At 43.4% G+C, this 26,548-nt stretch overlaps 1 protein-coding gene across 1 annotated transcript in view; it reads right to left on the reverse strand.

The window, feature by feature from the left end:
- Positions 1-25,286, reverse strand: part of LOC143766881 (uncharacterized) — a 37,182-nt gene extending 11,896 nt beyond the window's left edge. Inside the window, exons 1-6 of the mRNA XM_077254879.1 lie at positions 25,199-25,286; positions 16,955-17,104; positions 16,646-16,825; positions 16,439-16,562; positions 16,258-16,355; positions 12,261-12,351 (exon numbers count right to left, since the gene is read on the reverse strand). Of these exons, the coding sequence (XP_077110994.1) occupies positions 12,261-12,351; positions 16,258-16,355; positions 16,439-16,562; positions 16,646-16,825; positions 16,955-17,032 (571 nt within the window). The 5' untranslated portion in view covers positions 17,033-17,104; positions 25,199-25,286. The remainder of the gene's footprint in view (positions 1-12,260; positions 12,352-16,257; positions 16,356-16,438; positions 16,563-16,645; positions 16,826-16,954; positions 17,105-25,198) is intronic.
- Positions 25,287-26,548: the final 1,262 nt, after the last annotated feature.

A 26,548-nucleotide genomic window follows, 5' to 3' on the forward strand; every position in this document is an offset into this window, starting at 1 on the left:
GGTCATTTTTTTTCCTTTTTTTTGGCTGACACATTGCAGATTTGCCTGCAGATTTTTCTGCACTGAACCTGCATCTCTTGGCAGAAAACGCAGGTGCGTTTTTGATGCGTTTTTGATGCGTTTTTAATTCGTTTTTGAAAGCTAAATAAAGATGTATTATTGAACAAAAAAAAAAGATTTGTTATGTCATTTCTTGTCCAATCTCCTCTTTTACATTTGTCCAACCCACACTCCATTATACACACAGATAGATAGGTAGATAGATAGATAATAGACATAAATATAGATAGATAAATAATAGATAGAAGGAATGAGATGGATAGGTAGATCAATACATAGATAACAAACGTATATTCTTCCTACAGGTATGTTGATCCACCCAGCTCTCCTGCTCCTGCTCTGTCTATGAAGTGCATATACTACATCACCCAGCTTTGCACACAGACTCGCCCCTGCACATAGCATTCACATGGTATGTTGATCCACCCAGCTCTCCTGCTCTGCCTGTCTATGAAGTGCATGTAGTGTCATCCATCTTTCCACACAGACTTGCCTCTACTCCTATCTTCCACTTGGTATGTCTCTCAACCAACCCCAGCTTCACCCAAACACCCCCTCCACCCGTGCTATTTATGACCTTGTTTACTTTGGCTTGATTATATGCATCTGGTCCACTCTTAATTCTCTGACCAAGATGAACAGAGACCACTCCTCTCTGGTTCACACCTGAATGCACTTTGTGGCAGATATATTGCATAGCTCAAGTCTGCAAAGACTTTAGTCTGCAGTGTGATTCCTATAAGTGTGTCCTAGAAGTGTGAAGATTACAGTAGAATTAAAACCAGAATTTAACCAGAAGGGAACTAAACATAACTGCCCAGTCACTGTAAACAATGTTTCTGTTTGTTTTCACTCTCACCCCTATAATCCTTCACTTTCTGCTAACTCCCCTAATCCCTACACCAAGTAAGGAACTGTTCATCTCTTCCTCAATCCTCCCCCATCCATCTCACCTCCTCCTCAGAACTGTTCCTCAACATACAATCCGCTGTCTCCAAACACAGACAGCCACCTCATGCCCTCTCCTGCTTCCACCTGCTAACACTTTCTCTGCTCCTTCTCACTGCTGTTGATATCTCTCCAAATCCTGGCCCTCCTCACCACATCCCCAGTCATTTCTACCCCCTATCCACGCTCTATCACAAACTTCCGTAACCTCTCTTACCTTATACCCATTCACACAGCCCCTGCTTCCCCAGTCCCACTAACAGGAGCTCTGTGGAACGCTCGCTCTGTCTGTAACAAGCTTTCCTACATCCATGATCTTTTGTTGCTACCAAACTTTCCTTCCTCGCCATCACCGAAACCTGGCTCACCCCTTCTGACACAGCCTCCCCTTCTGCACTTTCATATGGTGGCTTCCACCTTTCTCACACACCCCGCCCCAGCAGCAAACATGGGCGAGGAGTTGGTTTTCTCCTGTCAGATAACTGCTCCTTCACCCCAATGCCACTGCCACCCTCTGTTACCCTCCCTTCCTTTGAGGTGCACTCTGTGCGCATCTACTCCCCCTCCAACTGGCTGTCATTTACCATCCCCAAGGCCAGCCACCACCTTTTTTGACCACTTAATCACCTGGCTACTTCATTTCCTTTCCACGGACATCCCCACTATCATCATGGGTGACTTCAACATCCCCATTGACACTTCCCTCTCAGCTGCCACTAAACTACTATCTCTCACTTCCTCCTTCGGCCTCACTCAATGGTCTTCTGCAGCCACCCACAAAGACGGTCACACACTGGACCTCATCTTCCCCCGCCTCTACTCCCTATCTAGCCTCTCTAACTCACCTCTTCCTCTTTCTGACCACAACCTTCCCACATTCTCTTCCCTCTCCACTCCATGTCTACAATCCCCACCCCACAAACTTTCACACCCTCGCAGAAATCTTAAACACCTTGACCTACACTCATTCTCTGAATCCCTCCTCCCTCTCACAGACATAAGTTCCCTACACAATGCGGATGACGCTGCCACTCTATATAACACCACAATAGCTATAGCTTTGGAATCTGCTGCCCCACTTACACATACCAAAGCTCGCAAAATCGACAGACAGCCCTGGCACACCAGCCTGCCCAAAGAACTGAGGCGAGCTTCCAGGGCTGCTGAGCGGAGATGGAAAAGATCCCGCTCCAACGAGCACTTCATCGCATTCAAACAGTCCCTCACTACTTTCAAGACCACACTCGCCACAGCTAAACAAACCTACTTCTCATCCCTCATATCCTCCCTGTCTCACAACCCTAAACAGTTATTCAACACCGTCAATTCTCCCGTCCCCCAACACATCCTCCCTCCCCACTCATCTCAGCTGAAGACTTTGCCTCATTTTTCAAGCAGAGGATTGATAACATCAGAGACAGTTTTGGTCAACAACCAGGGACCGCGCCGAGAGCAGGTGAGTATTTCATATTCACCTTCACTCGTTCCACCACCGATCGGTCTTCTGGCTGTGACTGTTCAGGTCAGAGGGCACGATGACGTATTAGTGTGCCTGAATAGTCACTGCGGAGAGAGGGGACGCTGTGGAGAAGGCAGCGATGAAAGGTGAGTATGTCATTTTTTTTTATTGCAGCAGCATTATATGTCAAACATTATTATATGGAGCATCTATGGGGCCATAATGAACTTTATGGAGCATTATATGGGGCACATTGTTATATGGAGCATCTATGGGACCATAATGAACTGTATGGAGCATTATATGGGGCACATTGTTATATGGAGCATCTATGGGGCGATAATAATCTGTATGGACCATTATATGGGGCACATTGTTATATGGAGCATCTAAGGGGAAATAATGAACTGTATGGACCATTATATGGGGCACATTGTTATATGGAGCATCTATGGGGCCATAATGAACTGTATGGAGCATTATATGGGGCATATTGTTATACAGAGCATCTATGGGGCCATAATGAACTGTATGGAGCATTACATGGGACACATTATTATATGGAGCATCTATGGGGCCATAATGAACTGTATGGAGCATTATATGAGGCACATTGTTATATGGAGCATCTATGGGGCCATAATGAACTTTATGGAGCATTATATGGGGCACATTGTTATATGGAGCATCTATGGGGCGATAATGATCTGTATGGAGCATTATATGTGGCACATTGTTATACGGAGCATCTATGGGGCCATAATGAACTGTATGGAGCATTATATGGGGCACATTATTATATGGAGCATCTATGGGGCCATAATGAACTTTATGGAGCATTATATGGGGCACATTGTTATGTGGAGCATCTATGGGGCCATAATGAACTGTATGGAGCATTATATGGGGCACATTATTATATGGAGCATCTATGGGACCATATTGAACTGTATGGAGCATTACATGGGGCACATTGTTATATGGAGCATCTATGGGGCCATCAAACTTTATGGAGCATTATATGGGGCACATTGTTATATGGAGCATCTATGGGGCCATAATGAACTGTATGGAGCATTATATGGGGCTCCTGATTCAATATGGATATTCAAAAACACTTAACCTACTGAAGTCTCAATTAATTTTACTTTTATTGGTATCTATTTTAACTTTTGACATTTGCCAGTAGCTGCTGCATTTTCCACCCTAGGCTTATACTCGAGTCAATACATTTTCCCAGCTTTTTTTTGCAAAATTAGGGGGGTCGGCTTATACTCGGGTATATACGGTATATATTCGTTCCAATAGATACATTTATTTATGTAAATGAAAAAAAACAAAAGTACACATATTTAGTATCGCCGCGTCCGTAACGACCCGACCTATAAATGTGTCCCACTAGTTAACCCCTTCAGTGAACACCGTAAAAAAAAAAAAAGAGGCAAAAAACAACGCTTTATCACCATACCGCCGAACAAAAAGTGGAATAACACGCGATCAAAAAGACGGATATAAATAATCATAGTATCACTGAAAACGTCATCTTGTCCGGCAAAAAACGAGCCGCCATTCAGCATCATCAGCAAAAAAATAAAAAAAGTTATAGCCCTCAGAATAAAGCGATGCCAAAATAATTATTTTTTCTGTAAAATAGTTTTTATCGTATAAAAGCGCCAAAACATAAAAAATGATATAAATGAGATATCGTTGTAATCGCACTGACCCAAAGAATAAAACTGCTTTATCAATTTTACCAAACGTGGAACGGTATAAACGCCTCCCCCAAAAGAAAATCATGAATAGTTGGTTTTTGGTCATTCTGCCTCACAAAAATCGGAATGAAAAGCGATCAAAAAATGTTACGTGCCCGAATATGTTACCAACAAAAACGTCAACTCGTCTCGCAAAAAACAAGACCGTCACATGACTGTGGGCCAAAATATAGAAAAATTAGAGCTCTCAAAATGTGGTAACGCAAAAAATATTTTTAGAAATAAAAAGCGTCTTTTAGTGTGTGACGGCTGCCAATCATAAAAACCCGCTATAAATAGTAAATCAAACCCCCCTTCATCACCCCCTTAGTTAGGGAAAAATAATAAAATAAAAAAAAATGTATTTATTTCCATTTCCCCATTAGGGTTGGGGCTAAAGTTAGGGTTTGGATTACATTTACGGCTGGGTTATGGTTGGGATTAGGGTTAGGGGTGTGTTGGGATTAGGGGTGTGGTTAGGGGTGTGTTGGGGTTAGGGTTGGAGTTAGAATTTGGAGGTTTCCACTGTTTAGGCACACCAGGGGCTCTGCAATGCAACATGATGTCTGATCTCAATCCATACAATTCTGCGTTGAAAAAGTGAAACGGCGCTTCTTACCTTCCGATCTCTACCGTGTGCCCAAACAAGGGTTTACCCCAACATATGGGGTATCAGCGTACTCAGGACAAATTGGACAAGTTTTGGGATCAGGTTCTACAGCCATACCGGGTATCAAAAAAATCATATACCTGGTATAAAAAGTTAGTCATTTATTTGTTTCAGGTGGCCACATATAATTCTTTTGTGTCACACAAAAAAGCCGGAAATGCAGATACTTTCCTTATCAGGAAAAGATCATTGAAAATGTCCCCACCAATCCTTTAGAATCTGAAGATGTCAGAAGAGTCACTGAGGGACATTTTATTGTACTCATTCCAGCAACTGAAACAAGAAAGAACCCCCAGAGATGTCGTGTATGTTCCAAGAGAGGAATGAGGCAGGATACCCGCTATTATTACCCACAATGCCCATCATTGCCGGCCTTATGCCTCCATGACTGATTTATAATCTTCCACACAGAACCACGTTTTAAACAGTTTTGACAGTCAAGCATTTGGTTTATTTAGTGACAGACACATCTGAGTAGAGCTGACCTAACAATTTCTGGGGGTAGGTGGGGGATGTCTCCAGAGACACAAGCTGGGCACAATATATTGGGCACTACAATGACATGTTTGCAATTTTTGCTCTAAAACTCCCACTACGTGTTTCTGGAAGTCATCCGTGTAGTGAAAATGGTCACTATATCCATAGATGAATTCGCAGAGGGGTTTCATTTCCAAAATGGGGTCACTTCCGGAGGATTCTGTTGTTCTGGCACTTAGCAGCTCTCCAAAGTGCCATAACAGCAGAATCCCCCCTGAAGTGACCCCATTTTGGAAATGACACCCCTCTGCGAATTCATCTATGGGTGTAGTGACCATTTACCTATCTACGTATTTTCCAATGTAAAATCTGGGGTTAAAACAATATTTTAGTGGTAGAAATGTAATTATTTTTTCTTCACTGATCAATGGTATAATTTTCTATGGAACAGCTGTGGTGTCAGTATGCTCACTGCACCACTAGAAGAACAGGAAGTATTGTGTAAAATGCAGTCACTTTTGGGGGCTTATGCTGTTCTGGCACCTCAGGGGCTCTGACAATGTGACATGTCACCCACAAACAATTCGAGCAAAATCTGCTCTCCAAAATGGCGCTCCTTCCCTTCTGAGCTCTGCCATGCACCCAAACAGTTGTTTACCCCCACATATGGCATATCGGCATGCTCAAGAGAAATTTCACAATAAAATTTGGTGTCCAATTTCTCCAGTTACCCTTTGGAAAAAATTGAGGGCAAAAAGATCATTTTTTTTTAGAAAAAAATATGATTTTTTATTTTCACGGCTCTACGTAATTAACTTCTGTGAAGCACTTGGGGATTCAAAGTGCCCACCACACATCTAGATAAGTTTCTTGGGGGGGGTCAATTGTTTTGGTGTTTCCACTGTTTAGACACATCAGGGGCTCAGACAATGTGACATGTCACCCACAAACAATTCAAGCAAAATCTGCTCTCCAATATGGCGCTCCTTCCCTTCCAAGCTCTGCCGTGCGCCCAAACAGTAGTATTCCCCACATATGGGATATCGCTGTGCTCAGGAGAAACTGCACAACAAACTGCATGGAGCAATTTCTCCTATTATCCTTACGATAATGCAAAATGTGGAGCTAAAATGATTTATTTGTGGAAAATGTATTTTATTTTTTATTTCCATGGCTCTACATTATAAACTTCTGTGAAGCATCTGTGGGTTCAAGGTGCTCAATACACATCCAGATAAGTTCCCTAAGGGGTCTATTTTACAAAATGGGGTCACTTGTGGGGTGTTTCAATGTTTAGGCACATCAGGGGCTCTCCAAATGCGACATGGCAACCATTAATTATTCCAACATATTTTACATTCAAACAGCTAAATGACGCTCCTTCCCTTCTGAACACTGCCATGTGCCCAGAGAGTAGTGTACAATCGTATGTAGGGTATTGTGAGAAGTTGGAAAATAAATTGTAAGCTCCATTTGTTTTCTATTATCCTTTGTGAATAATTCCAAAGTTATCACCACATAAAGTGACCACGTCAGATTGTAAAAATGGGGCCTGATTAAGAACACAAAACTGGCTGCGGGAAGAGGTTAAATCAGAGTATTGAGGACACTACTGTAATCAGAAACTGACTATAGACAATAACATCTACTGAAATGCTCAAACTGAACAGTCTCCATCAGTAATAAATGAGGAGCTAGTGGTGAAACCTCTCTGGGGTAATTAGAGCACGGGGCTCGGGGACTTCACAATCTAAACTATCGGAAGCTCCAATATTTTCTGTCAGATGAGTTTCAAGAAGAAATATTACACATTTAACCCCTTAACGACCGCCGATACGCCTTTTAACGGCAGCAGTTAAGGGTACTTAAACCTGTACTTAAACCTGTGGAAAAAGTGAATAGCACCCCCCAGAGTCGGATTTTCTCTGGGGTCTCAGTTGCCGAGGGCAGCCGAGACCCCAGAGAACATGATTCGGGGGGTTTTACCGACCCCCCGAGTTGCAATCGCTGGTAATTAACGTTTACCGGCGGTCGCAACAAAAAAAACCGCGATTTGCCATTTAATTTCTCTGTCCTACGATGTGATCGCACATCAAAGGACAGATAAATGGGGTCCCCGATCGCCCCCCCGATACTCACCTGTCTCCCCCAGTGCTCCTCGTGGCTCCTGATGGGCGCCACCATCTTGTTCCGGGAAAAAAATGGTGGGCACATGCGCAGTGCGTCCGCTGCCCAGGACCTGGCAGATCTTTGGGGTCTCGGCTGCCAGGGGTAGCCGAGACCCCAAAGAACATGATCGGGGTCGTTTTTCACTGACCCCTGTTTTGCGATCGCCGGTAATTAACCATTTACCGGCGGCCGCAAAAAAAAAAAGAAAAGCGATCTGTCATTCTCTGTCCTCTGATGTGATCGCACACAATAGGGGGATCGGGGACTCTGTCATACTTACCGGTGTCCCTGGGTCCTCCTGCTTCCTCTCCTGGCTGTCGGCTTCTTGCTCTGGTAAGAAAATGGCGGGCACATGAGCAGTGCGACCGCCGTGATCTGCCGGCCAGCAGAGGAAAATTCTTCCTCTTGTTTTATTTTGGTCACTGTGAGATCCTATCACAGTGATCAAAATAAAAAATAGTAAATAACCCCCCCCCTTTATCACCCCCTTAGTTAGGAAAAAATAATAAAATAAAAAAATGTATGTATTTCTATTTTCCAATTAGGGTTAGGGCTAGGGTTAGGGCTAGGATTAGAGCTATGGATAGGGTTAGGGTTGCGGTTAGGGTTGGGGCTAAAGTTAGGGTTGGGGCTAAAGTTAGGGTTGGGGCTAAAGTTAGGGTTAGAGTTGGGATTAGGGTTTGGATTAGGGTTGGCATTAGGGTTAGGGGTGAATTGGGATTAGGGTTAGGTTTTGAGGTTAGGATTGAGATTAGGATTAGGGTTGTGTTGTGTTTAGGGCTTTGATTAGGGTTATGGTTAGGGTTGGGAATAGGGTTAGAGGTAGGGTTGAGCGAAACGGATCGGTCATTTTGAAAAGTCGCCGACTTTGGCAAAGTTGGGTTTTGTGAAACCCGACCCCAGCGTGGGATCGGCCATGCAGTCGGCGATCTTCACGCCAAAGTCACGTTTCGTATAACGCTTTCCCCATTTTTTCAGCCAATGAAGAAGTGTGGGCAGCGTGATGACAGTTTCCGGCTTGCTTTCTGCGGCGTCACAGAGCCATATTACCGTTTGGGATTTAGCGATTTCCATAGTCCAACACAACCTATGCTTTGCACGGAGGGGAGAGAGGGAGAGAGAGGCAGAGAGAGTGAGAGAGAGAGAGACTTTGATTTCCCATTGACTTACATTGGGTTAAGTGTTTCGGTCGATCCCCGACTTTTCGCGATAATCGGCCGATTTCACTCGACTCGACTTTTGAGAAAGTCGTGTTTCGCGAAACCCGACTCGATCCTAAAAAAGTAAAAGTCGCTCAACCCTGGTTAGAGGTGTTTTGGGGGTTAGGGTTGTGATTAGGATTATGGATCGGGTTGGGATTAGGGGTGTGTTGGGGTTAGGGTTGGAGTTAGAATTGGGGGGTTTCAACTGTTTAGGTACATCAGGGGGTCTCCAAACGAGACAGTCAAAAAGTCAAATTATGCTCCCTCCCTTCTGAGCTCTGCCGTGCGCCCAAACAGTGGTTTACCCCCCATATGGAACATCAGCATACTAAGTACTAGTTGGACAACAACTTTTGGGGTCCAGTTTCTCCTGTTTCTCCTCGCAAAAATAAAAAAAAATGGGGGCTAAAAAATCATTTTTGTGGAAAAAAAATGATTTTTTATTTTCACGGCTCTGCGTTATAAACTGTAGTGAAACACTTGGGGGTTCAAAGTTCTCACAACACATCTAGATCAGTTCCTTGGGGGGTCTGGTTTTCAATATGGGGTCACTTGTGGGTGGTTTCTACTGTTTAGGTACATCAGGGGCTCTGCAAATGCAATGTGACGCCTGCAAACCAATCAATCTAAGTCTGAATTCCAAACGGCGCTCCTTCCCTTCCGAGCCCCGATGTGTGCCCAAACAGTGGTTTACCCCCACATATGGGGTATCAGCGCACTCAGGACAAATTGTACAACAATATTTGGGGTCCAATTTCTCCTGTTATTCTTGGGAAAATAAAAAATTGGGGGCTAAAAAAATCATTTTTGTGGAAAAAACATTTTTTTTAATTTTCACGACTCTGCATTATAAACTTCTGTGAAGCACTTGGGGGTTCAAGGTTCTCACCACACATCTAGATAAGTTCCTTGGGGGGGTCTAGTTTCCCAAATGGGGTCACTTGTGGGGGGTTTCTACTGTTTAGGTACATCAGGGGCTCTGCAAACGCAACATACCGCCCGCAGACTATTCTATCAAAGTCTGCATTCCCTTCCGAGCTCTGCCATGCGCCCAAACAGTGGTCCCCCCACATATGGAGTATCAGCGTATTCAGTATAAAATGCACAATAAAGTTTGGGGTCCAATTTCTCCTGTTACCTTTGTGAAAGTAAAAATTTTGGGGTGAAAAATCATTTTTGTGGAAAAAACATGATTTTTTTATTTTCATGGCTCTACATTATAAACATCTGTGAAGCAGTTGGGGTTCATAGTGCTCACCACACATCTAGATTAGCTCTTTGGGGGGTCTAATTTCCAAAATGGGCTCACTTGTGGGGGGTGTCTACTGTTTAGGTACATCACGAGCTCTGCAAATGCAACATGACGCCCTCAGACCATTCCATCAAAGTCTGCATTTTAAAACATCACTACTTCCCTTCCGAGCCCCGATGTGTGCCCAAACAGTGGACCCCCCCACATATGGGGTATCAGCGTACTCAGGACAAACCGGACAACAAATTTTGGGGACCAATTTCTCATGTTACCCTTGAGAAAATAAAAAATCATTTTTGAGATAAAAAAAGGATTTTTTATTTTCACGGCTCTCCGTTATAAATTTATATGAAGCACTTGGGGGTTCAAAGTGCTCACCAAACATCTACATAAGTTCCTTAATGGGTCTAGTTTCCAAAATGGGGTCACTTGTGGGGGGTTTCTACTGTTTAGGTACATCAGGGGCTCTCCAAACGCAACATGGCGTCCGATCTCAATTCCAGCCAATTCAGCATTGAAAATGTCAAATGGCACTCCTTCTCTTCCAAGCTCTGCCGTGCGCCTAAACTGTGGTTTACCCCCACATATGGAGTATCGACGTACTCAGGAGAAATAGCACAACAACTTTCGTGGTCTAATTTCTCCTGTTATCCTTGTGAAAATAAAAATTTGGGGGCGAAAAGATCATTTTTGTAGAAAAAAAATGTGATTTTTTATTTTCACAGCTCTACGTTATAAACTTCTGTGAAGCACCTGGGGGTTCAAAGTGCTCACCACACATCTAGATAAGTTCTTTAAGGGGACTAGATTCCAAAATGGTATCACTCATCGGGGGTTTCCACTATTTAGGCACATCAGGGTCTTTCCAAACGCGAAACATGGCGTCCGATCTCAATTCCAGCCAATTCTGCATTGTCAAGTCAAATGGTGCTCCTTCTCTTCCAAGCTCTGCAGTGCGCCCAAACAGTGGTTTACCCCCACATGTGGGATATCGGCGCATTCAGGAGAAATTGCACAACAAATTTTGTGGTTCGCTTTCTCTTTTTACACTTGTGAAAATAAAAAAAATTGGTTCTGAAATTTAATGTTTGCAAAAAAAAAGTTAAATGTTAAAGGGAACCTGTCACCCCGTTTTTTCCGTATGAGATAAAAATACTGTTAAATAGGGCCTGAGCTGTGCATTGCAATAGTGTATTTTGTGGACCCCGATTCCCCACCTATGCTGCCGAAATACGTTACCAAAGTAGTCGTTTTCGCCTGTCAATCAGGCTGGTCTGGTCAGATGGGCGTGGTGTCTTCCCCCAGATCTTGCTTGGTTTTCCGTTGGTGGCGTAGTGGTGTGCGCATGCCCAAGGTCCCGAATCCACTGCACAGGGGAGTGGGGGAGTGAAAAGAGCGCGATGTGCACTATTTCATTGGTGATCGGTGGGGGCGGCCATCTTCCTTTGGCCACGCGTGCGCAGAAGCGGCGCTCTGCTGGCCGCGGCTTCAGGAAAATGGCCGCGGGATGCCGCGCATGCGCAGATGGAGATCGCGGCGGCCATTTTCCTGAAGCAGAGTTCGCATCTAAATCTAAACTATCTAAACTATCGGAAGCTCCAATATTTTCTGTCAGATGAGTTTCAAGAAGAAATATTACACATTTAAAGAGAACTGTGTATAATAGTGCAGAGCGGAGATGTCTTAAAGGGAACCTGTCAGCAGGATTGTGCTCAGTGACTACAGACACTGTCAGGTCGGTGCCGTTATACCGATTACACTGATACCTGGTGATGAAATCCGTCTTGTGGTTTTTGATTAATCTGTATTTGTAGTTTTCAGTTAATGAGATTCTCGTGCTCTGGGGCGGGGCTGTGGGTGGGGCTTTATGTGGTGCTCTGGGGTGGGGCTGTGGGCGGGGCTTTATGTGCTGCTCTGATTACATATTCATCTGTATTGGCTTATGACAGGTCGCTGATCCCTCACTACAGTGACTGACAGCCCAGCTGCCTTTGGATCCTAGACTCTGTGGCATGATGCGTGGTCCAGATCACTGCCATCGAGACCCGATGTCGTCATGATGACATCAGGGTCTCCAGACCTGAGAGGCTTCCTGTCATGCGCAGTGATGATCAGGAAGTCTCTCAGGTCAGTGTATAGAAGGAGAATGTTGTGGTCTAGAGGTAAAATGGTAATAATGGTAATACGGCCGGACAACACCACCGATAAAGCAGCCACAGCCGGTGACTGAGAAGAATCTGTGACTTCTCTGCATTTAGTGGTCACTACTCACCTGGGTAGTCATATGTAGGAATCTCCTCTTTACACCGCTCATCCCCCCTCACATATGTCTCTGTAGTATTAATATGGGTCAGATCTTCACCCTGAAACAAATATTATAAAAGTCACCGACAGATGGAGAAGTCACATCTATAAAGTCTAGTAAAGTCAGAAAGTAGAACGGCACTAGAGCTGTGTAGTGTCCTATCAGCGGGACTGGGAGTGGACAGCTGGTAGGCGGGCGTCACGATTCTAAGGGGTTTCGTGGTGCTCAGCATAGATATATGCACAAGAATCCAAATCATGAAAGAAAGAATATGCGGCACTCACCCCAATATTGCGGAGAATCGTAAACTTTATTGGAGAGATACAGTGAAATCCATCCGTTAGGACATCAGAGAAGTAAGCGCACAGGAGGGTGCGGTATTGGAGTGTGGACGATGGCCGTTTCGCCCAGGTGTTGTGCTTCGACGGGTCCGAGAGGTAGATTACTAGACGTCATTTCCTTTTAAGGGATCTCAGACGTTATAAACATAATTAACACGTGCAATAATACATTGTGAAACAAATAGTGGATGTGACATACTAAACATAATCTACATACAGAGATACAAATTGAATGGAGAACTACATCATATATATTCTATTTTAGCATCATATAATATGATATACCTTACTATTTTATTTTTATAACTTTATATATTTGTATATTCATAAACATTTATCAGTACCTATGGAAAGAGCTACTCAAACAATACAATAAGCCTCTAGTGTACTAAATAGATCTTATAAAAACACAGACATGTCCAGCTTATCGTTTAAGCCAATTGGCCCCTGTGCATTCGTATTTAGAATCCACTTCGCTTCTTTTTGTAAAAGGAGTCTTTTTTGGTCACCTCCTTGTGGGGAATTTTTTACTATTTCTATACCAGCGAAATTCAGAAAATCAGGATTAGCGTGATGTTTTTCTTTCATATGTTGTATTAGCCTTAGGCACCCTTTGCCTGTGGAGATTGATTTGTAGTGGTCTCTGAATCTTTCTTTCAATGGTCGTATTGTCTTACCGATATAAAAATATCGGCAGGGGCAAAACAGGACATAAACCACAAACTTGGTTTTGCAGGAAACGAAATCTTTAACATAATGGGTGATGGAACCTATCTGTAATGGATTTTTTGTTATGTGGAAAGCACAAAACCTGCAATTACCGCATTTGTGATTACCAAAAGAAGTATTACTAGCCAGCCAGTTATTACTAGGTATAGGGATTCTATTGCGTACTAACAAATCAGATAAATTATGTGCACGTTTATATGCAAATTTAGGAGTGTTTTTATAAAGCAATGACAAATCTTTATCGGTTTGCAACACCAGCCAATTTTTTCGGATTGATGCGTGAATCGCATTATCCAAATTGCTATGTTTAAAGCAAAAATAAAAATTCTCATTTTTTTCCGAATCTGGTATGCTTAATCTATTTCTTTTACTCTTTAAAAAATCTTGTTGTGAAAATTTTTTTACCCGGGTTTCGGCTTCATTCAATATTTTTGGAGGGTAACCTCTTTTCAATAAACGTGATTTCAACTCATTAATTTGTTCCTGAAATACTACATTACTATTATTAATTTTTCGCAGTCTCACCATCTGACTATATGGTAAGCTGCTCTTTGTGTGGGATGGGTGGGCACTATTGAAATGAAGTATATTATTCGTTGCAGTTTGTTTTCTAAATACTTTTGTTAATAAATTACCATCGACAATATCAATTTTAACATCTAAAAATTCCAAGCTGTCACTTCCGTAACAGGAAGTAAATTTCATATTGTGATCATTGGTGGTGTTCAAATATTCCACAAACTCATTAAATTCAATTTCGTTTCCGTCCCAAATTATTATGACATCATCCACAAATCTCGCATAAAAACGAATATGCTTCAGAAAAGGGTTATTAATGTTACTCACTAGGGTTGAGCGACTTTTATTTTTATAGGATCGGGTCGGGTTTCACGAAACCCGACTTTCTCAAAAGTCGGGTCGAGTGAAATCGGCCGATCCTATAAAAAAGTCGGGGTCGGGGTCGGCCGAAACGCGAAACCCAATGCAGTGCAATGGGATACTATGGTTCCCAGGGTCTGAAGGAGAGGAAACTCTCCTTCAGGCCCTGGGATCCATATTTAAGTGTAAAATAAAGAATTAAAATAAAAAATATTTGATATACTCACCCTCTGATGCGCCCTGGTAGTAACCGGCATCTTCCGGTCCTAAGAATGGCGCTTGAAAGACCTTTCGAATGCTTCCCGGCTTGTGATTGGTCGCGGCGGCCCACGTGACCGCTGAGCGACCAATCACAACAAGCCGTGACGTAATTCTCAGGTCCTAAATTCCTCATTCTAGGAATTTAGGCCATGAGAATTACGTCACGGCTTGTGATTGGTCGCTGAGCGGTCACTTGGGCCGCCGCGACCAATCACAAGCCGTGAAGCATTCGAAAGGTCTTTCAAGCGCCATTCTTAGGACCGGAAGATGCCGGTTACTACCAGGGCGCATCAGAGGGTGAGTATATCAATATTTTTTATTTTAATTCTTTATTTTACACTTAAATGTGGATTCCGATACCAAGTTCCGATATCGCAAACATATCGGAACTCGGTATCAGAATTCCGATACCAGATTCAGAAGATCGCCGACCCCACACAGGGGTCGGGTCGGGTTTCATGAAACCCGACTTTGCCAAAAGTCGGTGACTTCTGAAAATGGTCGACCCATTTCGCTCAACCCTATTACTCACGTATTTATCCTCAAAGATTGACAGGAACAGATTAGCATATGTACAAGAGATGGGCGTACCCATTGCAGTACCAATTAGTTGCGTACACCATTTAATAACCTAGTAATAACTGGCTGGCTAGTAATACTTCTTTTGGTAATCACAAATGCGGTAATTGCAGGTTTTGTGCTCTCCACATAACAAAAAATCCATTACAGATAGGTTCCATCACCCATTATGTTAAAGATTTCGTTTCCTGCAAAACCAAGTTTGTGGTTTATGTCCTGTTTTGCCCCTGCCGATATTTTTATATCGGTAAGACAATACGACCATTGATAGAAAGATTCAGAGAACACTACAAATCAATCTCCACAGGCAAAGGGTGCCTAAGGCTAATACAACATATGAAAGAAAAACATCACGCTAATCCCGATTTTCTGAATTTCGCTGGTATAGAAATAGTAAAAAATTCCCCACAAGGAGGTGACCAAAAAAGACTCCTTTTACAAAAAGAAGCGAAGTGGATTCTAAATACGAATGCACAGGGGCCAATTGGCTTAAACGATAAGCTGGACATGTTTGAGTTTTTATAAGAGCTATTTAGTACACTAGAGGCTTATTGTATTGTTTGAGTAGCTCTTTCCATAGGTACTGATAAATGTTTATGAATATACAAATATATAAAGTTATAAAAATAAAATAGTAAGGTATATCATATTATATGATGCTAAAATAGAATATATATGATGTAGTTCTCCATTCAATTTGTATCTCTGTATGTAGATTATGTTTAGTATGTCACATCCACTATTTGTTTCACAATGTATTATTGCACGTGTTAATTATGTTTATAACGTCTGAGATCCCTTAAAAGGAAATGACGTCTAGTAATCTACCTTTCGGACCCGTCGAAGCACAACACCTGGGCGAAACGGCCATCGTCCACACTCCAATACCGCACCCTCCTGTGCGCTTACTTCTCTGATGTCCTAACGGATGGATTTCACTGTATCTCTCCAATAAAGTTCACGATTCTCCGCAATATTGGGGTGAGTGCCGCATATTCTTTCTTTCATGATTTGAAGTCACATCTATGATCGGCTCTAATCCTGCCATCTCCACCGTTCTCATTACACAAGTATAAAACATATAATACTGGTGGATAAAACAAGACTGAGCACAAGACCTTCACCGGCGTCTACACATCATAGGGGAGATCTCCTGACACCTTCTCTCCATCTACCTGATGATCCTGAGGAGCATTGGGATCTTCTTGCTTGCAGTCTTGTGGAAGAAGAGGACGGGGACATCTCTCTGGTGTTGTCCTCTTACTGGATAGATCTGGAGGAAACATATACAGGGAGTGAATTCATTCTTTACATACAGATAATTATAGGCCGTGTGTATTTAGTCCTGTCTATTACCTGGAGATGTGAGGGGCTGGGGAACCTCCATTATGACGTCCTTGTACAGATCTCTGTGTCCTTCTAAATACTCCCACTCCTCCATGGAGAAATAGATGGAGACATCCTGACACCTTATAGGAACCTGACACATACAATGATACCGTCATCCCCCCGATCCCTTCATAGTGTTACTGTATAATGTCCCAGCATTCCCAGCAGTGTCACCTCTCCAGTCAGCAGCTCAATCATCTTGTAGGTGAGTTCTAGGATCTTCTGGTCATTGATGTCCTCATGGATCAGGGGGTGAGGTGGAGGCCCCGTGATTGGGCTCAGGGGTCTTCCCCATCCCTCAGGCACAGGGTCCTGACAGCGATCACTAGAGGTCTTCTTCACCACTGTGTAATCCTGGTAATGGAGAGACACATTAATAAATCTCACTACAGACATTTCCAGAGTCCTCACCTCTCCAGTTCTGTCCATCTGTTATTCCCATAGATAAGAATGATGTAATGTGACGTCATCAGAATCTCTCACCTCTCCAGTAAGCCGGAAGAGGATCTCTAGGGTGAGGTGTAATATCCTCTCCGCCATCTTGTCTCTGTCCATATCCATCTTTGATGGGTAAATCAGGAAAATTCTCTTTTGTAGAAGATCTTCACTGAGAGGATCCGATATTGTAGAGACCTGAATGAGAAGATGAGCCGATGTAATATCATAAGAATCCTGTAATAATACAATTACTGGAGATAATAAGGGAAACATATGAGGAGATTTATTATTTTACAGTATTTAGTTTCCTTCTTTCCATCTACTAATAAAACCTATATATTTAGGCCACAGACAACAAGCAGTTTCCTCCTCGGAGTCGGCAGCTGAATACGTTTCTCATAGACTCATCTTCCATAATGCTAATTCTCGTCTCATTTACCGACCCTGGAATCGGCATTAGCAATACTGCAGGAGATATTCATTACACGCGACATGAGAAATAACTACTTCATGATGAGGACGACATCATCTTCTACTACGGCTGTAGAAACATATTTGGCCAGAGTCGGTCACTGACTCCATCACCACCGGCCGTCTATATGAAGGTTTCCCGTCTTCCCCGCAGTGTAACCTTCTATCACGTTAGATCTCAGGTCTGATTCACACACAGAAGTTTGTTTATAGCCTAGGAAAGGGGGTAATACCCATGGAGCTTCCGTGGCTAGTAATATCAGCTCACAACTGTATACTTAGCCTTTAGTGGCTATAAAAATGGGGGACTCCTTTAAAAAAGTGACGTAGTTTGCCCCTATATTTAATAACCAGCAAAGCTATGCAGACAGTTGCGAGTTGATATTAATAGCCTAGGAAGGGGCCATAAATACTGTGCCCACAGGCTAAAAATATCAGCTCTCAGCCGCCCGGAAAAGGCACATCTCTAAGATGCACTAATTCTGGCACTTAACCTCTCTCGCTTCCTACTTGCCCTTTAGCTGAAATTGTGATCATGGGAAGGAGAGGGTAACAATACCACACCCCACTGAGACCTGTCAATTCATAGGCATCATAGCAACCAAGTGGGCTATCGTTTTGGATGATACACTCCTGCCTATCCAACTATCGTATGGTAAATATCTCATAGATCCTGGGTTCATTAGTATTTGCACCAAGAATAAGTCTAAGTGAGTATTTATTAACTGTCGGTGGTCGGAGGTAGTCAGTGAGGTGGATGGCACCATATTATGCATGTAGGGGGCAGTATTGTGGGAACATTAGAAAGTGGGGGGATGGCAGTACTGTGGGGACATTATACTGTGTGTGACGGGGATGCCAGTCCTGTGGAAACATTATCCTGTGTCTGTGGGAAGCCACTATTGTGGGAACTTTATAATGTGTGTGGGGGTATAGCGGTATTGTGAGAACATTATACTGTGTGTAGGGGTATAGCAGTACTATGAGAAAATTATACTGTGTGGGGGGGTATGGCAGTACTATGAGAAGATTATACTGTGTGTGGGGGTATAACAGTACTATGAGAAGGTTATACTGTGTGTGTGGGGGTATGGCGGTACTGTAAGAACATTATACTGTGTGGGGGTATGGTGGTACTATGAGAACATTATACTGTGTGTGTGGGGTATGGTGTTAATGAGAACATTATACTGTGTGTGTGGTGGGATGATGGCACTATGAGAACATTATACTGTGCGTGGTGGGATGGAGGTACTATGAGAACATTATACTGTGTGTGGGGGTATGGTGGTAATATGAGAACATTATACTGTGTGTGGTGGGATCATGGCACTGTGATAACATACTGTGTGTGGGGGTATGGCGGTACTATGAGAACATTATACTGTGTGTGGGGGTATGGCGGTACTATGAGAACATTGTACTGTGTGTGGGGGTATGGCGGTACTGTAGGAACATTATACTGTGTGTGGGGGTATGGTGATACTATGAGAACATTATACTGTGTGTGGGGGTATGGAGGTACTATGAGAACATTATACTATGTGTGGGGGTATGGCGGTACTATGAGAACATTATACTGTGTGTGGGGGTATGGTGGTACTGTAGGAATATTATACTGTGTGTGGGGGTATGGAGGTACTATGAGAACATTATACTGTGTGTGGGGGTATGGTGGTACTATGAGAACATTATACTGTGTGTGGGGGTATGGTGGTACTATGAGATTATACTGTGTGTGGGGGGTATGGCGGTACTATGAGATTATACTGTGTGTGGGGGTATGGAGGTACTATGAGAACATTATACTGTGTGTGGGGGTATGGTGGTACTATGAGAACATTATACTGTGTGTGGGGGTATGGTGGTACTATGAGAACATTATACTGTGTGTGGGGGTATGGCGGTACTATGAGATTATACTGTGTGTGGGGGGTATGGCGGTACTATGAGAACATTATACTGTGTGTGGGGGTATGGCGGTACTATGAGAACATTATACTATGTGTGGGGGTATGGCGGTACTATGAGAACATTATACTATGTGTGGGGGTATGGCGGTACTATGAGAACATTATACTGTGTGGGGGAATGGCAGTACTATGAGAACATTATACTGTGTGGGGGAATGGCGGTACTATGAGAACATTATACTGTGTGTGGGAGTATGACGGTACTATGAGAACATTATACTATGTGTGGGGGTATGGCGGTACTATGAGAACATTACACTGTGTGGGGGTATGGCGGTACTATGAGAACATTATACTGTGTGGGGGTATGGCGGTAGTGTGAAAATACCTTTTTTACGAGAGATGCCAGTACTATGAGAACATTATACTGTGTGAGCGCCATCATATATATTACATAAGGGGTGTAATAAGGAGAGTCATAAAAAAGACTCCTCAGGGCTGAGCTGCATTTGTACAGACTGCTATCTGCCGTCCAGACGGGACCATGTGACACCAATGGGAAGAGGGAGGGTTTCCGGAGGGAAGAGTCTAGAGGGTGCACCTGGTCAGGAGACCTTGATGGCGCAGTTACTGAGATTATAAAGGCCGGAGCCCCAAAGGCAGAACAGATTTGTCGCCAAGCAAAGGAAAGGGGTGCGGGGAAGAATCTGAGGTACCAGCTCCTGGTAAAGTGCCCGAGGCAGCTGGGTGTGGGGCAGAACCTGCTTACAGGGCATAATGGGGGCATTACACTGTGTGGGGCCAAGAAAGGGGCCCTGTACTAGGAGAACACTCCGCTCCTCACTTCCTGTCCTCCATAGTTGGCTCGTATGTATCTATTACAGGAAACAGAACAACAACGTTATGGTTCTTATAAAGAGTCTCCTCCGTGCAGAAGGGGTTAATGTCCCCGGCTGCGCTCAGTACTGGGGAATCTCCACATACCTCCACCTGCAGAGCCGCACTCCACAGATATGGCTGCTCTGTGCGCACAGGACCTGTGATGAGGTCACAGGGGAGGAGTCAGGGGTCACGTGATCCGCAGTGAAGACGCTACATGGAGACTTCTCCTCAGTCAGTGACATTCCCGCCATTATTCGCCCTCACTACTGGCACAATCACCTCGCGCCGCCTTTTCTACACAATGTTCTGTGTGGAATGTAACGTGTGATTTCTCTGGAGACAAATAGACCCCACACATGAGGGGATTATCACCGGTTACCGGACGTCTAGTATATGGCGGCATATGATTGTGCTATCGCCTCCACACCGGGAGCTAAAATGCCAAAATCTCGCTTATTTACCCCCTTCCAGTGTCCGGCTAAGGGCTCATACTCATTTGTGTGAGAAACGGACGAGTGCAATCTGATAATAAAATCGGACTGCACTGGGACCAATGTTACTCAATAGGTGACGGCTCATTTCCAAGTTTTTTTTAGCCAAAATCGGACTGAGATAAAACTCCCAACATGCTGCATATTGCTGCGATTCTCGGACGAGAATGTCCTTAGAAAAGCCGGAAATTCAGTGCGGTGTCCAGTAAAATCGCACTGACCGGTTACAATAGAATAGATAGATACACATAGAATAGGTATATATATATTGATATCACTAGATGGCGGCCCACTTCTAACACATCGGGTATTCTAGAATATGTATGTAGTTTATTTATGAAGATTTAACCCCTTAATGACCGCCGATGCGCCTTATAACGGCGGCAGCTAAGGGCACTTAAACCACAGCATTAATTACCGGCGCTGTGGAAAAAGTGAATAGCGGCCCCCAGAGTCGGATTTTCTCTGGGGTCTCGGTTATCGGGGGTAGCCGAGACCCCAGAGAACATGATTCGGGGTTTTTTACTGTTAGAAAAAATAACTCTTCCTTACTTTTTCAAGTCTAATCCAGTGAGGATAGAGAAGAAAAGCAAAACTGAATTGTGTGGATAAAACAAATCTTGGTTAATGTCCATTCAAAAAGTGATTCCAAAAATGAAGAAAAAGTAAATGATAAGTTCATAGCACAGAAAATGAAGTATTAGATTATAAAGAGAAAGCAAGCATTGATCTTACACATGGTCTTGTGGTATGAGGTGGTCGTCCATGTGGAGATTCCCCAGAAATGAGAGATCTGGCCCATACTGGAGCTGGGTCTTCCTTATATACGATTTTGACCCATAGACTTACATTGGTTACTATTTTCCTACCTCCTAACCACATATGGTGATCTACCGCTACGTCCATAGCTCGTACCATATTAGCAGAACCTAGTAGCTTCCAGAATACGCCTAATGGTTCTGTACATTACCTCATTCCATATTCCCTAAATATATATATTGTTTGTTAGTTACAAGTAACTTTAGTCGTCCACTTATAGCCTCAACTTGACAAGTGTCCTGTAGCTCTGACATACAGAGAACAGATGTAAGCCGAGACCCCAGAATAACTCACCACCACACACTACCTAGAGCTCCGGCTCATTAATTGTACTCTGTATATACATTAAGTGATCAATAATAATATTTTATTGTTATTAATATTTTACATTCCCCCCTGATTAGGATTTGAGAAATATCATAATTAATCCTAAACTCTTTCTCTCACCATTCGTATCACATTCATTCTTAATTCCGAAAACCTTCTATAAACATCTGTCCTGAACGTCAGCTGAATATCGAAGATAATAAAATTAGATTAGAGAATTATATTTTCCTTTTTAACATTTCTCTCAAAATATCATCTTCCTTTTTCATTTCTGTCTTTATCTTTTTATAAATGTTGTTAATATTACACATAATAACTATCTGATATATTACACACAGCAGAACCACAATGAATATAACAATCGGATTAGATAATCCATCTCCTGCTGAAGACTGTGACCAACTAGTTACTGATTTCCCTACATTTCTCCCCCAAGATGAGCCTGACATACTCGTCCATTCATGTTCAGTATCAGTTACATTCCCTTGCTCGTGTCTGAATACAATTTCAGCTTCTTTTAATTGTTTTGTTAATAAATGTAACAAACCCTTGTCTTTTATCTCATTTGTCCACATATCCCAAGGAAAAGTATTTATTTGGGACAAATTGACCTGTATCGGAAGGATTTTTAGGTTTCTTGAGCCTATTAATGTTATATTAACACTTCCTCCCTTCTTTGAGAGTTTTCACATTTCCCCCAATACAATATAACCCTATTGTCAGACTTTCAGCATGTACACAGGATGGAGAATGCGGAAACAACTTCTCTTTCTGACATAACTTGGAAACAAACCTTATTAGCGCTTACTGGTGTCACCAAGTCCTGGATCGTGTACATTCTCCACTCTGGCAGGACATGAGGTATGATTATGGAAACATGAATGATAAATGACTTTATCCTGTCCAGGTAGACACATTACCTTAGAGACAAAATTTAACCCCTTACTGACCTCGGACGGGATAGTACGTCCGAGGTCAGCTCCCCTGCTTTGATGCGGGCTCCGGCGGTGAGCCCGCATCAGAGCCAGGACATGTCAGCTGTTTTGAACAGCTGACATGTGCCCGCAATAGCGGCGGGTGAAATCGCGATTCACCCGCCGCTATTAACTAGTTAAATGCCGCTGTCAAACGCAGACAGCGTCATTTAACTACCACATCCGGCCGGATATGAGCGCATCGCCGACCCCGTCACATGATCGGAGGTCGGCGATGCTTCTCCATTGTAACCATAGAGGTCCTTGAGACCTCTATGGTTACTGATCGCCGGTAGCTGTGAGCGCCACCCTGTGGTCGGCGCTCACAGCACACCTGCATTTCTGCTGCATAGCAGCGATCTGATGATCGCTGCTATGTAGCAGAGCCGATCGAGTTGTGCCTGCTTCTAGCCTCCCATGGAGGCTATTGAAGCATGGCAAAAGTAAAACAAAAGGTTAAAAAAAATGTGAAAAAAATAAAAAAATATAAAAGTTTAAATCACCCCCCTTTTGCCCCAATCAAATTAAATCAATACAAAAAATATGAAACCTACACATATTTGGTATCGCTGCGTTCAGAATCGCCCGCTCTATCAATAAAAAAAAAGCATTAACCTGATCGCTAAATGGCGTAACGAGAAAAAAATTCGAAACTCCAGAATTACGTTTCTTTGGTCGCCGCGACATTGCATTAAAATGCAATAACGGGCGATCAAAAGAATGTATCTGCACCGAAATGGTATCATTAAAAATGCCAGCTCAGCACGCAAAAAATAAGCCCTCAACCGGCCCCAGATCACGAAAATTGGAGACGCTACGAGTATCGGAAAATGGCGCTTTTTTTCTTTGCAAAGTTTGGAATTTTTTTTTACCACTTAGGTGAAAAATAACCTAGACATGTAAGGTGTCTATGAACTCGTACTGACCTGGAGAAGCATAATGGCAGGTCAGTATTAGCATTTAGTGAACCTAGCAAAAAAGCCAAACAAAAAACAAGTGTGAGATTGCACTTTTTTTGCAATTTCACCGCACTTGGAATTTTTTTCCCGTTTTCTAGTACACGACATGGTAAGACCAATGATGTTGTTCAAAAGTACAACTCGTCCCGCAAAAATAAGCCCTCACATGGCCAAATTGACGGAAAAATAAAAAAGTTATGGCTCTGGGAAGGAGGGGAGTGAAAAACGAACACAGAAAAACGGAAAATCCCATGGTCATGAAGGGGTTAAGCATGAGGAAATGTCTAATTGTTCAGTGTTTGTACCGTCAAATGCAAAATCTGTGTACTGTAATTGATAAAATAACAATTGTGTGTGACTAACAGGAATTCCCAGAACAGTTATAGGAACCAGGGTTTCTTCTCTTCCCGACACTGGAATCAGTGATGTTCCTACACAAATAACCTGGTCACATCCTAACCACTTATTTACCCACAAATCTGTAGGATTTAACGCAAAATTATATTCTGTAGACAAATTTCTCATTAGTCCTAAAGGTGTAATACCACTTTGTAATGCTCGTGCAATCATTTTCAGATTGGTGGAATATTCAGTCTGAATTTCTAGACATGTTTTGGCCACTTGAGATTCCTGTTCACTTTCTATTAATGCTAAAGTAGCATCTTGTAGATGTGATACTGAAGACCCCAATACAGCAGCAGTGTTCAAAACCATCTTCTCAAGGACTTGATTCAAACTTCTCTGAATCTTTACCCCTTTACCTCCAATATTTTCCAGATCTGATTTAAGAGTATGTATGTCCGTAGTATTAATTAGACTTCCTACTGTTCCTAATCCCCCCAAAATACCTGCTAACACTTCCCTCTTACTTCTAACTTGTGCTGGGGTTCTTTTCCCAAACCATTGTTCTATTCCCATTTCCATATTAATGAGATGTGATTGACATTGGGGATATCTAGAAGAGATTTTCCAGTTAGACATGTTACAAGTCCATATCATAAACACTCCATCTCGTAATAGAGGTTTAGATTGGAATTGGTTAATTTGGAAAGGAGTAGATGGTTGAAATCTTGTCTGTGTGCAAATATTATCTACTGCTGACCATACATTTACATTTACATCTTTACATTGTTTGTAATTATTTTTCGTTAAAACGCAACATTGGCAAAGTCCAGAATCCTTAGGAGATGGATTATCTACAGAAAAAATACAATTCTTATTCAACCATCTCACATTTCCGGATTGACCTCTGTGTAACATTTGTTGGACCATTTGAAAAACTTCCCCAAAATAATCCATCTTTGGTCCAGGTTAACAGAGATTCCAAAGGTAACTCTAACCTTGTGTTGCATTTTAATGATAAAGGAGAAATATTTTCTTGGCTATGTACTGCTTGTGGGATAACCCTTACTTCTGGAGCTATAGTATTTGTTACAGTAAAAATTACAGATACCTGTACTTGTACTGGTTCTCTAGTTATCTGGAAGTTCCATGTTTTTACCCAATCTTCATCTCCTTCTGTAATAGAAAGTAATGAAGGATCTAAAGTTTTTCCAAAAAGTTGTGTTTCTCAGTCGCCCATGACAGCACTACCAGAGAGAGGGAATCCGCCCTTCAGGGACAGGAAACCTACAGGATAAAAGGGCGGTACCTCTCTCCTGCCTCAGTTTTGTTTCCTGTCCCTGACAGGGAACCCTCAGGATCGGTACCTGTATCCGGAGCCGACCAGTGGAGGTATGACGGCGGGGAGGCCCCTGTCACCGCTGACTCGGTGTCCGACGCCGCCGCTTCTGGGTCCGATGGGGCTGCAGAGCGTGCGGAGGGGAGCGCGGCTGCCTCCCCGGATTGGGGTAGGGGCTTCAGGGACCCGGCGTGCCTCTGCAGAGAGGCCTGGTCTGGAGCGACGGCCTGGTGTGTGAGAGCACCAAGATGGCCGCCGCACCGGATATAGACGCTGTCTACTTCCGGGTCCCGGGGAGCGCGCATGCGCACTGGGGACCAGCGCTTCCCTGCAACGCAGCCTGGAAGAGGGGTGATCGGCGGGCTATTTAAAACACTGCGGTGAGAGCGCCCTTTGCTGAATGCAGTCCCAGTATGGCGGACAGCGATCAGCAGCTCCAGGCGCAGCCCTTACAGCCACCGCCGCAGCAACAGCAGCGTCACCACCAGCGCAAGTCGGGCGAGACAAAGAGAAGGACCTCTGCAGGCACCCGAAGTACCCGCTCCAGGAGCCATTCCACGCCGCAGAGTAAAGCCTCCAATATGTCCAGCCAGCCGACACCTTCTACTTCGGGTCTCATACAAGATCCCGTGCCTCCTCCAGAACTGGTACTTGTAGCTGCGCAAGATGGGTGAGTGATCTTCGTGAAAGTTCACCAAGTAATTAGGGTCCCCTTTTCCATTTATTTTTTAGGCAAGAAAAAAAACGGAGAAAACTAAACATAGAGACTGTCCCTTATGTGGAGAACCCGTTACAGAACTGGGATAAGAAATTATGCGGTTCCTGTATAGGACAAGTCCTTTGTGAAGAAACCCCTAGTTTTGCCTCTGAATTACGTTCAGTAATAAGATCAGAGGTAGAAACAGCGTTTAAATCCCTTAAAGGGGAGGGGGTTAAGGAGAGAACACCTGTCCCCCTTTCTCACTCTGATCCTTCTAGCTCTGACGAGGATGTGTCAGACAAGAAAGGTTCCTCCTCCTCCTCAGACTCAGAGAGTGGAGGCCGCCACTGCTTCCCCTTAGATGAAATAGATGCCCTTGTAAAGACTGTAAGATCTACAATGGGGGTCCTAGACCCACGTCC

This window comes from Ranitomeya variabilis, chromosome 4 (assembly GCF_051348905.1).
Source record: "Ranitomeya variabilis isolate aRanVar5 chromosome 4, aRanVar5.hap1, whole genome shotgun sequence".
NCBI lineage: Eukaryota > Metazoa > Chordata > Amphibia > Anura > Dendrobatidae > Ranitomeya > Ranitomeya variabilis.